Source organism: Perca fluviatilis, chromosome 4 (assembly GCF_010015445.1).
Source record: "Perca fluviatilis chromosome 4, GENO_Pfluv_1.0, whole genome shotgun sequence".
Taxonomy (NCBI): Eukaryota; Metazoa; Chordata; class Actinopteri; order Perciformes; family Percidae; genus Perca; species Perca fluviatilis.
In genome coordinates this window covers 7,403,541-7,416,413 of record NC_053115.1, presented here as the reverse complement: position 1 = coordinate 7,416,413, position 12,873 = coordinate 7,403,541, and the positions used below count along the sequence as shown (strand labels likewise).

General features: G+C 40.5%; 2 protein-coding genes across 3 annotated transcripts; one reads left to right on the top strand and one right to left on the bottom strand.

The window, feature by feature from the left end:
• Nucleotides 1-133: 133 nt before the first annotated feature.
• snai1a (snail family zinc finger 1a) lies at nt 134-3,625 on the bottom strand. Its single transcript, XM_039799119.1, has 3 exons — nt 3,340-3,625; nt 2,290-2,805; nt 134-1,625 (listed from the first exon to the last, which is right to left on the bottom strand). The coding sequence occupies exons 1-3, from the start codon at nt 3,413-3,415 to the stop codon at nt 1,441-1,443; spliced, it is 777 nt and encodes a 258-aa protein (XP_039655053.1). The 5' UTR covers nt 3,416-3,625; the 3' UTR covers nt 134-1,440.
• Nucleotides 3,626-7,195: 3,570 nt separating this feature from the next.
• tp53inp2 (tumor protein p53 inducible nuclear protein 2) lies at nt 7,196-11,379 on the top strand. Of its 2 annotated transcripts, none has more exons than XM_039796626.1 (4): nt 7,196-7,361; nt 8,146-8,361; nt 8,948-9,050; nt 10,789-11,379. In XM_039796626.1, exons 2-4 carry the CDS (start codon nt 8,253-8,255, stop codon nt 11,033-11,035), a joined length of 459 nt encoding a protein of 152 aa, XP_039652560.1. In that variant the 5' UTR covers nt 7,196-7,361; nt 8,146-8,252; the 3' UTR covers nt 11,036-11,379. The 2 variants fall into 2 exon arrangements, with proteins under 2 accessions (XP_039652560.1, XP_039652558.1); XM_039796624.1 differs by having other exon boundaries at nt 8,143-8,361.
• The last annotated feature ends 1,494 nt before the right edge of the window (nt 11,380-12,873 follow it).

Below are 12,873 nucleotides of genomic sequence, written 5' to 3'. Positions count from 1 at the left end.
TCCCAGTTAATGATCAAACAGACCTTTTATGACCAACGTCTCAACTGCGCCCATTTCCAGTTTGTATCAGTTTGTATAAGAGATCAAACTGTACAAGTGTGGATTTTAATGCTAATGCCAATGAAAGAGCAAGTTTTAATAAACATAAATTACTTTATTGAATGGAAATTTATCAGTTACAACATACAAGAAATGGAAGTGAACACACAAGCATGGTACAAAATTGAAATAACGCATCATCTGCACATTGCACTATAAAACACTGCCATAAAATGTTTGGGAAAAAATTCATCTTTTTACTGTCCATTGACAGAGTTCTGATGACATATAAGCCAACCATGTCTTCATGGTGTAAACCTTAAAAATCTTTGGTCCCAGCCTTCTTGCATTTCAAACTGTTGGCTCTAACTTCTACTAATACTGCAATCAATGTTAATTTTAAATCGACAAATACTAACTGAGGTAAAAAAGGCACATTTTTGTTTCAAAAGGCATACAATTTCAAGGCACAAATTCATTTAAGTTACAAAATATGGCTTTGGCTGATATTATTAACACTGTGTTAACCTTGAGTGCATAGCTTGCAGTGTCATCCATATTGCAGCAGTGCTGCAAAGTGAAGCTTCTTTGGAAAATGACAGCATGGCTTTTCCTATCTCTGAAAATCATCAGATTAGCGAGAAGGTTTGGATGTAGACAAAATAGAGGCTTAAAATGATCCTCACTGCTGAAAAAAGACTTAATGATGCCAAATTTGTGGCGATGACATGCTTCCTCTTTTTTCTTAAGCAAACCAAGGGCAGTAGAAGTCACCTGCTATCAGCCAGCGAAGGTCATGGCTGTAGCACCTGTTAGCACCTCGTCTATCTACACCACAGTACCAGGGACAGCTGTGTGTGCATTTGCTTTGTGTGTGTGTGTGTCTGTGTGTGTGTGTGTGTGTGTGTTTTGAGGCACGCTGAGAGATTTATTCCACCCACGCACCCCTACCTCTCGGCAGCTGTGTCTAGGCTATGATCCTGAGCTGGCCAGCACCAGGACAGAGACAGGAAAGAACACCTCTTACCCCAATGAGTTAACTACATATTTGGTCTTTGGAATGGGCACAATAGCAACAAATGGGCTGATATCAAGTGAGTGTCAGCATTGCTCAGTTCAGATTTGGTCCAGCCTCAAGACCTCAATCTAGATTGGATGAAAAAATCTGCTCCTCAGATGTATTTTTTTCACAGAGCAGAGAAGCTAAACGGCTTGTAAAGTCAAATCCAGAATTAGGATTTATTCCCTCCAGGTCTCTTAAAGAAATCCACTTCATGTTCTTTGTGGCCTTACGTGTCATCAACAGGCCAGCTGGGCTTGTGTAGACCCCCTCTCCGTGGCCAATAGCCCTCCACTGCCCTGAGCTCTAACTGGGTACCCTCTGTCTCTCTCTGTGGTGTCTCACACCATGGAGGAGCTGCACCCGGAGGAGCTGTGTTTCTGCAGCAGCGACATGCGGCTGAAGGTGCGAGAGCAGACGCCACACTGGTACTTCTTCACCTCAGCATGGGTCTGCAGATGAGCCCGCAGGTTGGAGCGGTCAGCGAAGGCCCGGTTGCAGTGGGGGCAGGAGAAAGGGCGCTCACCTGGACAGAGAAAGGGAGGAAACACGTCATATAACTTAACTGGCACCCCTTATATAGTGTCAAGCGTCTCTGAGTTCACAAGAGCATTCTATTAACACCTCACACACATTCTGAAGATAATAAAGAAGCACACGGTAGGCTGGTGGGGTCAGAGCCGGACGGAATTAGCATGATTCAATCAGAGCCAAATGAGATTAGCATGCGAACAAGTTGTTGCAGGTACAAAGTGCTCAGTGATAGCCTTCAGGCATTCTTTAAACCTTTTGTCACTCCTGTGTCCCCAATCTGCTGTCTTCCCCAGCAGCCGTGATAAGATCATTAGCTGACGAGTCATTGTTGCTGGGACATTAAACACAATGAGTGATCAATGAGCACAGGGTCTACAGAGGGCTACCCTGTGTGATAATGTCTGCTGATCAAGTGTTGAGCTCATCAAACTGATTATCATGGCTATCCTACCCTCCCACTTCACACCCCAAATGATGAAGAAGTGACCTGTTGACTCAAAAGCAACTCAAATGTAGATTGATAGCTTTACAGCAACACCTACGCTGACTTCGTCACTCATGAATCAACAATAAAGTGGAAATTTAGCAATTAGATGAGGAATAATGTAATCCAGGTGTAATGTTGTAATGTGTAATGTTGTAGACATGGGTCTTACCTGTGTGTGTGCGGATGTGGCCGCGCAGCAGCCACGGCCTGGAGAAAGCCTTTCCACAGGTGGTACACACACAGGGCAGCGTGTGTGAGCGGATGTGCATCTTCAGAGCCCCGAGGCTGGTGTACTCTTTGGGGCAGTGTTTGCAGAGAAAGGCTGGCCTTGCTGCTGTGACGGGGGCCTCTGTTTCCTCCTCCTCCTCAGGGGGACTGATAGGCATAACGCCGGTGCATTTCATCCGCTGGCGAGGGGCATATGTGTGTACAGGTTCGGGGCTGGGGGGATCTGAGGTGCGTCCTTCATCCTCCTCTCCACAACTGCTGGCGCCGCTGCTCAGGCTGGAAGGGGAGCTGAGGTCTAGGGGGCCTGGGGTGGCAGAGGGCTCTGTTTGGGAGGTGGGCAGGTACAGGGCGGGCAGGACACTTAGGTCCCACACCAGACCTGTTGTGAAGCAGGTGGCTGTAGAGGTGTTGTCCCCTGATGAGAGCTCAGCAAAATGATACCTCTCCAGTGAAGTGTCTGAGACAGAAGGGAGAGGATGGTTCAAACATAAAGCCAGTATCAGACAGTACATATGAAGTCCAATGATATTTGATTAAATTATAGCACAATAGACAGTAAATGCGCGATTTAAAAAGGGGTCTTATAAACTTCCACCAACTACACCTATACTGCCTGTATTCATTTAAGTGATACATTCATGTTTTTTTCTCAGCATTTACTGAGCAAAAAGCTGGAGCCATGGGAAGGTTTCATGGGCCGTTTCCTCCCACGTATTCACAAGGGCTTGTAACATGAATGGAGCTCTGTCTGGTTGCAGAAAGGGGGGAAAGTGCATCTAACGGGCCCCGACTTGAACGGGGAGTAGCCGGGTTGGTAGCTGAACCAGGCACAAAAAGTAAAAACAGTTTTTCCAAAATGTAGGTACATTTAACTAAAACAATCACAACTACACTTGAGAAAAAAGAGGTGCTTAAGTTAGTTTGCGCACAAGCGTAAACACTTGTGATTTCATAATTCATAAACAAATAAATAAAAAGATCCTCAACTCACCATTCTGACATTCCAGTTCACTGTAGTTTGGCTTTTGTTTCGCGAAGTAATTTTTGACCAAGAAAGATCGAGGCATTGTCCTTGTGAGTGTTAAATAATTGTGCGTAAAAGTATCCTGTGGTCACGACGCACAGTGTCTACAAGAATAAAAAAGGGTAAAACAAATCGTGGTCCTCGGATACGCAGGAAACAGAGAAATATCTTCCTATAGTCCACAAGTTAGAGTGGACTTGAGCAGGAAAGTGTGTGTATGGCTTTCATGCGGAATGACTAAATACTGGCCTCTGTTCTGAAATACTCTGACACAGGCGGTAGGGGTGTGCACGCCCCGAGGGCCCTCCCCACCTCCCCACCTCCTGTATCACTGCTCAAATGCGCAGGATGAAGCCTTCACGCTCACGCACTTTACAACAACAAAAACATGAGCTTCAACCGCGTTTACACACGGGAATCCATTGATGTTGACCTGCAGACAAGAGAAGGTGAAGGAACAGTAGCAAATTATTATGACTATGTGTAAATGGCCGCGTGAATGTTATAAATAATCACGTCACAATGTGTGGTCCAATAATGCAGTTAGATACTTGAAAATGTGATGAAAAGCAATTTGCCAGTTGTGTTACATAGATAAATTCTTTTAAACACTACAGCACCAAGTATGACTACAGATGTTAGGGGATTCCTGCTGTTTCTAATGTGTGCTGAACATTATCAAACTGTCCTCTGCAGCCGACAAGACAGGTCGACAGTCCAGCACAGTGCATAGATAAACACAGTCCCATTCATTCAGACCTGTACATGTGATTCATTTAAAGTCTCCAGTTCACCAAGTATGCATGTCTTTGGATGACTTTGGTATTGTTCTCATACTCAGTCACAAGTCTTTCCCTCATTTGGGGAATTAAGAAGGGAATGAGGTCTAAACATAAAAACATCATGAATGTGCACAATATTTCATTTCCATTACACTTAAGTTATGACTGTAAGCATTAATATTTCATGAAAGTTATTATTCTCAGAGTGGCCCGTGTTGTAAGACTGTTACTGTGTTAATTTGGTGGCGTGCCAGTGTCATCGGACCAGCCAAACGTAATTCAATGAAGCTACACCTTGATAACACATGGCCGTCCCAGTCTTGGAGCCTTTTAACAACTTTAGTAGAGTAACTGCACCATCTTCTGAAAGGAAGGGAGTAATAACATTTTACCAGTCCATGCCATTACACTGGGTGGCGCTGTTACAGAGGGTCCCAGTCAATCAGAGCACCGATACAATCTCAAGGGATAGCTATCCAAAGTTGTGTCAGCCGTAAAATGACAGATTTAAACAACGCGTGACGGAAATGTGGCTGTGTTTTGCCTCTGTCCCATAGGTCTTCTTGGTCTCTATAATATCTTCACACAGCTACAGTAAAAATTAATCAGTTATTTTTGTATTTTGTCCCACTGACCTGACTTTGTCCACTCCTCATGTTCATTAAAACATTGAAATATTGGACTGCTGATATGCTGTCAATACAAGTTAGGATTAGAAATATTACAGCAACAATATCACTACAAATTGGACAGGATGCTAGCAGATGAACACTCACCACTGTGTTCTTACCGCATTAATTGTTTAGCAGTGTGTTTGCTGGGGGTAAAAAGCATAATTTGTGCAACTATTTAAGTATTGCTGCAAAGTTCTTTGGTAAATATGCTGTAATTTAAATGAAACTGAAAGGGTGCACCCTTTCCATTTAAATAAAAAAATACAAATCAGAAAAAAATTTAGTCTTTCCAGGTGAAGGTTAATTTTTCTTTTTTTTGTGGAGTTTGTTTTTCTTGTGTCTCCAGGTATTAAACATTTCCCCAAAAGCCCCAAAAGTGTGTGCAGTGACTTTTTTGACTTGTTTTGTGCTTTTTGTGATTATATTGAATTTGAATAGTGGCCTATAGTGCCATGTCATCATGTGGCCCTTCACCTTGAACATTATAAGCCACTTTCACAGAGCATCACCAATACTGAAGTAGGCTACTCAGAGTTAGATTTACTGAAGAAAATTATTCAACGTGCCTAAAAAGCCTACTACGGTACATCAATAAGTTGGTCTCCATCATCGAGTCTGATCACACACACACACACCACACACACACACACACACACACACACACACACACACACACACACACACACACACACACACACACACACACACACACACACACACACACACACACACACACACACACACTTATCAAGAGACTAGTTTAATTAGTTTAATTTTAATTTTAAATACAGTTTCTACGATCACTTTGCTACGAATTTCAGAACCTTGACGTAATTTTTCAAAACTCTAGACACAAAACTCAAAACGATCATCACTAGGCTGTCCAATGTTCAAAACATTGCATTGTGCATTTATATCTTTAAAGAAATATTGCACTTGCACAATCATTGGTTCAAAAGACAAATTGATTGTGAAATACCATTGAAACAATACTTTAGATCACCCACACACAAGCTACCCATAATTTCACTGGGTCATCGTTCGTACAATCTTTAAATATTGTAGTACAAAATAGGTGATACATGTTTCATTATGGTACTAGATGTAAATACATCCCTGTGAAAGTACTGCAGTAGTAGAGAGAATACTACAGACACAGTGGATTCATTGACCATAACCTGAAATGTATTGATGAAAAACAATACAGTACGATCACAACATAGATTTATTTGAATCAAAGCTAAATAATTAGCTACAAAATAGAAAAGAAAACACAGTACTGTAAAACATCAAATGCAGTGTTCCTCAACTTGCTTGTACTGTAAAAGCTAAACAAAGAAGTGATTACTGTACTTCTACATATTCATCAACTCTGTCTTGTGGATTTGGCCACAGGTTGTCATCTACATTGCAATTTGCCAAACATCTTGGAAAAAACATTTGGGCATGGCGAACAATGTGGTACAAGTATATATGTATATGTATATATACAGTGTGTGTGTATATGTATATATATATATATATATATATATATATATATATATATATATATATATATATATATATAAGGGCCTGCATGCATACAGTGCAGTACTGTCAATACTGTAAATAGTCTCAAAGATGGTACATGGGACCATAGAAACAGTGTCTGATAAACAGTAATACATTACAGTAAAGAATGATGATAAAATATTACATCCACAGATAATGTAGTCTAATTGGTTCCTGCTCCACACTAAATGGTGACAATGAATCTCGTTATCTTGAAACTTTCATCATCTAAACATGGAATATTGTTTGTCTGTTTCCATACAACTATACATTAAGAGTAATGCAACAGTTACTTATCATTTTGAGTAGTTGTATCGACTGATAGTTAGATCATTGTAATGAAATGAATAGACAATCATCTGAAATGTAATGTGTGAATTGCTTTTTAAAATAGTAGTACTTTGATGTTAAGTTGTGTCATACTGAACAGGTGATGTTTGTTAAATGAACAAATGATCTCAGGTCTATGTGTATTGTATCCAAGCAACTGAAAAAAGTGTTAGAGTTTTGTGTCTAGAGTTTTGAAAAATGACGTCAAGTTGAAATTAGTGCCAAAGTGATTGTAAAAAACTGTAGTATAGGTTAATTTGAACACAAATAGTTTTATTTGGTCAAATAATTTACTGTGGATATCATTGCTTCGGATATTAACCATGGTGCAGGTTAGACAGACGTGCGAAGAACCAACAACGGATAAGTGTGAAAATTAACTTTTGACAGAGATGTTTGAGAGCTTTACAAGAATCAAATTAAAGCGCAGTCTTAGTCCGCGGCCTCTGATTGGTGTGTTACTCCTGGTGGGCGGGGACATGGGCGGGTCTTCTGTTGTCTGTGATCGGTTGGAGATTTGAAATGCAGAAGAACAACAGTTTTGTCTGGTTGTAACAGTTACAGGCTTTCATAGGCAAACAATTAAGGTACCTTTTTGAAAATTTGCCAATTGACACCACCACACAATGGTCTGCGACTGAAACTGAGACAGGTAAGGACACTGCAGAGTTACAGTTCATTTACAGGAATGTATGACTGCGTATGTGAGACAATACACAACCAATATCATAGTTGTTGACATAGATACATATTTTATTGGTTTATTGGCCCAAAATTGGATTTGACGTATACTGCAGATTGTCAAGGTTAGTTTGGTTGCAGCCGTGGAAGGTATAACGATATATTACTGCAAGCCACTTTGGGACCAAAAGACCTGAAATGATGTCTAAAAAACATGTGAATTCAGTAAGTGAGTGAGACATTGATTCAGTGGAGACTTGATCTCTGTGGCTGCAGTAGTGTTTTAATCGTATTATTTTTGTGATGTGTATCGCATTGCATGGCAGTGAGAGAAAACGCAACACAATAGCAAGATGACATCATTACAGTAGTGTGCGCTGCAGAAATTAATTCCATATTAATTATTAATTAAGTGCACTTGCTCAACATGGAGCCATTTAAGTCGAGGTGCAGACCAGAGGCTTTGCACTCACAATATGTTTAATAAAAGCCCCTCCCCCATATATCTAGAGACAGATGGACCCTAACAATGAAATTCTGAGGGAGTGGGCATCATTATTGAAACCACAACAAATGTAATTGGACATCCTAGTCAGCTGACCCAGATTGCTTGAATTTTGAAAAAATAATAATAAAGGATGGGTCTCTTGGCATCACTCCCAAACAGTCAAACAGGGATCATCATTACTGAAGGGAGCAATGGTGCTGTGTGAACATAGGACTCCATGAGCCAGTATTTTTCTTGTCATTAGCAGATAAAGACTCTCACAACACCTGAGCTTTCTGCTGAACAAAGAAGGGAAGGAAGACGGGAACAACAGCAAAGACAAATACCTCAAGGGAAGACAAAAAGAAAATAGCAATGTTCAAAACAATCACCCGTCTGTTTTTTGGGGGAGAGGTGGAAACCCCTGACGATGCCACGTCTGGAGAAGTGGTGGAAGAAGGGTGGCTTGTTGTCAGTCATCAAGGTCAGTCACGTTATTCAGTATGGTTGAAATAAATATAACAAAAATCATAAGGATGTCTTTATATTCTTAAATCATAATCTGGCATTTTTGCAGAATCATTCCATGTAATCATAGTCGTATTCTCGAAGGAGCGGCTGATCCATATGCATTTTGCATCATTTTACTAAAGATTGTTATAGTTTAACTGAACGAATCCTGAGTATTCATTTCCTGGTCTGCCTTTCAACGAACACAATATTTAAAGGGGAAACTTTGAGAAGTGACCGGTGGTTCTTAAAAGACTCGGGCCTTTTGAGCCAGAGTAGAATCAGTCGCATCTTTTCCTACAATGTGCACTGAACAGTATGTAGATGTCAAATGTGATGTCATGATAGACCCATGTTAGAGGTACTTCCTTTAAGCAAATTAAGCCAAATAGTTAAACACAAAGAAGGACATCTTAAAAGATATGCCATAGATTTAATTTTTCAATAACTCACCTGTTATTTGTTTAGCTAGAGAATTGTTATTAGAGATTTTTTTTTTTATTACTGTATATTGAATATTGGTTATAGGTATATGACAAAACTTCTTTCTGTCTCCACAGAGGCCGGTTCAGCGGAGAACCAGGTTGCAGAGCTGACTGACACCCAACCACCAAACTCTGCTCTTCATGGAGACGCAGTTGCAAACATGGAAACTGACATGAGGTGAGGGAGCAGGAAGAATCCTTTCAAGAAATCATTACCATATTACATTTGAGGGTGGAAAAATAATTTAACTGTATACCAACAATAAACATTTCAAATATTGCAGTTAAAGGTCCCATGACATGGTGCTCTTTGGATGCTTTTATATAGACCTTAGTGGTCCCCTAATACTGTATCTGAAGTCTCTTTTATATAGTCCTTAGTGGTCCCCTAATACTGTATCTGAAGTCTCTTTTATATAGACCTTAGTGGTCCCCTAATACTGTATCTGAAGTCTCATTTATATAGACCTTAGTGGTCCCCTAATACTGTATCTGAAGTCTCATTTATATAGACCTTAGTGGTCCCCTAATACTGTATCTGAAGTCTCTTTTATATAGGCCTTAGTGGTCCCCTAATACTGTATCTGAAGTCTCTTTTATATAGACCTTAGTGGTCCCCTAATACTGTATCTGAAGTCTCTTTTATATAGACCTTAGTGGTCCCCTAATACTGTATCTGAAGTGTCTTTTATATAGACCTTAGTGATTCCCTAATACTGTATCTGAAGTCTCTTTTATATAGGCCTTAGTGGTCCCCTAATACTGTATCTGAAGTCTCTTTTATATAGGCCTTAGTAGTCCCCTAATACTGTATCTGAAGTCTCTTTCCCGAAATTCAGCCTTGGTGCAGAATTACAGCCACTAGAGCCAGTCCCACAATGAGCTTTCCTTAGGATGTGCCATTTCTGTGTCTGTAGCTATTGAGGAGGAGAGAGGGCGGGGCAAGGTGTAGGGGTGTGGCCTTGACCAACTGCCACTTTTCTCGTTTGAAAGCCATGATGTCTCTCTCCCATGGGTTGGCCAAATTCTCTGGGCGGGCAAAGCAGAGAAAGGGGAGGTAACCTTGTTCCTTATGACCTCATATAGGGAAGATTCCAGAACGGCCCATCTGAGCTTTCATTTTCTCAAAGGCAGAGAAGGATACCCAGGGCTCGGTTTACACCTATCGCCATTTCTAGCCACTGGGGGACCATAGGCAGGCTTGGGGAACGCATATTAATGTTAAAAAACCTCATAAAGTGAAATTTTCATGCCATGGGACCTTTAAAACACAATTTTATTCCCATTTTTGTAGTGTGGTTGTTATGAGGTATTTATCCATTGTCTGTGTATTACCTACAGTAGAGGCATGCAGGTGCCCCCAGTTTAGAGAAGCAGACGGGAGTCCCGACACGGAAGCTAAGCTATGTACTGCTATGGAGTGGTGCACACAGCAATTAGCGATTAGTTCCTAATCCTTTTAATAAACACCAAAGTCACACAATAACACAAACAAACTAATCCATTGCGAGGTAAAATGAGTCTGGTGGCTTTGAAGAGAGCATAGACAATGGCTTCAATTCCCTGTGTCAGATGGCAAGGTGGAGCAGTGAAAATATTTTAAATACAGCGTACACTTAAATTGATATTGATTTTATTTTTATTTTTTTTAGGTAGGGCTCTTTCTGGGGGTTAAAATATGTTTTGCTGCGTGCCCTCTCCACAGCAGTACATTGCTTAGCTTCCGTATTGGGACTCCCGTCTGCTTCTCTAAACTGGATGTGTGCTGTCAGCCATCTACTGTAGGTAATACAGTGACATCGGATAACTTCCTCATACAACCCCACTTCAAAAGATCAGAACTATCCCTTTAACTTGCATTGATGAACACCGACTCAGTTTGTTAGATTCACATACTTGCTTTTGTTTCCCTCCAGTGTGTTAGACCAAGAACCCACAGTTCAAAGCAGCAGCACCACCAGTCGAGCCATCACAGGCTCTGTTTCTCAGCCTAAAGCTTTGGAAGAAGTGACACAGTTAACCTGCATCCAGAAGGCTAAGGCCTGGGCAGACCCACACCAAATGTCTCGTAACGCCATTCAGCGCCAGAACCGTCTTCGCCAAGGAGTCCAACATAACTCATTCCACCTCCAACAACCAGGACATCGCAGCATAAGCCACTGAGGCTCTGGTTGTACAACTGCAAATATTAACCAACAAATAATCCCATACTTATTAAACACATATTCCAATACACGAAGATAACAACACAACAGGCAGCTATGTTATAACTCGTACCGTATATGAGTTTGGAATTAAGATTTTTACCTCATGAAATGAAATACACTATGTTTTCTTGTTTGCGTGGATGTGGATTTATACATGTGGTTGACTGCAGCCTATGCAAAATGTATCCTCTAACATTTAGGACAAAGTGCTGTAATTTGTGTATCGACATGCATTTATTTACCTGTATGTAACTGGTTTAAACCTTTTTTTTATATGGAAATAAAAATGATGAGTTTGCAGCTTGTGCTTTATTTATGAGTCAGATTATAATGTCCAAATAGCATTGAACAGCTCAGAGTTTGACTGATGCAAATGTTGAGATCTCATTGGTTGGGAATTAGTTGGGAAGTAATTACTCCTGCTGTGTTTGATTGGTGTTCAGCTAAGGAGGCCTGTGAAGAACTGTTGTTGAATTGACTTAGCCAGTGAGTGGGTACAGTGAGGATGGATGTTTTGCTTGTTCATCTCAACTGGCTGATGGCTCACACCAAGGGACTTTACCTGTGACTGGAATAAAAACTGTGGTGAGAGGATACAAATATAGCCTAAATAGTTTACAATAGTGGTTCTCAGCACACAATATGCTGCTGTATTTATTATATTGTCTCCTACTGATACCTGCCATGATGCTAATTTGCAACACTGTAAATCCCCTGATTAGATGTTAAGGGGGCAAACAGGCAGGATCTCTGGGTTTTGAGGACCTGGGCTGAAAACTATTACATGGCTTGCAAACCCAAAACATTTCCACTTCATTTTGTTTCCTTACTGCTTCAACAGACCTCAGCCATCTCCCAAAGGACATCCCTCTGAAACAGCTGGCCTCTGGTAGCCCAAATTTGTTTGACCGAAGCCTATATATATATATATATATAACTAATTTCAATTCATCACATCAGTCATTTTTATAAGAAAAAAATATCAACTGGCTCTACCAATGTGAGGATTTTATGATTTTCTTCATCATAATAGCATATGATGAAGAAAAGCATAAAATCCTCACATTGGTAGAGCCAGTTGATATTTTTTTCTTATAAAAATGACTAATGTGATTAATTGAAATTAGTTATTAATTTTCTATTGATCGACTGCTCAATTAATCAACTAGGCGTTTCAGCTCTATTTCAGCTGATAAGTCATAAATCATAATACTTTTTACAGTTACTTCTTTTGTTTCATAAATGATTGCCAACTCTACTGCACAACACCAAACCAACTTATCAGTACAACAGTGAACTTCCTGTTAATTTTCTCTCTGCTCTTCATGCTGAAGTGCTTCACCAGAGGATCAATTCCTCCCAAACCTCTCCACCCAAGTACGACTCCATCGTCCAGTCCCTACAGACAGAGCTGATTTCTGGACAAGTAGTAGTCATGGGACCAGACAAGTAGTAGTCATGGGACCAGATTACCTAATTGTGTCAGTTGCAAGGTGATGCTCTAACTACCTACAGTCTGACATAAGTGATCAGGCCAGGAGGATATGTTTGGTATGTGCTGCTGGGCACGCTGACATTCTTTTAGGTCTTGTCTTTATGATCTTGCAGTTCCTTGAGCATGACATTAAGGAGCAGAATCATAACATGGTCAGGTGTTGTTCTCAACAGCCTCATGCTTGACTTCTCATGGCCAAACAAAAGCCCAGGGCAAATCTTAACCAACCAGGTGCATTACCATTGGAAATCTCACCCAATAAAATCAACCAGTTACAAAAATATAATTTTGAAATATGG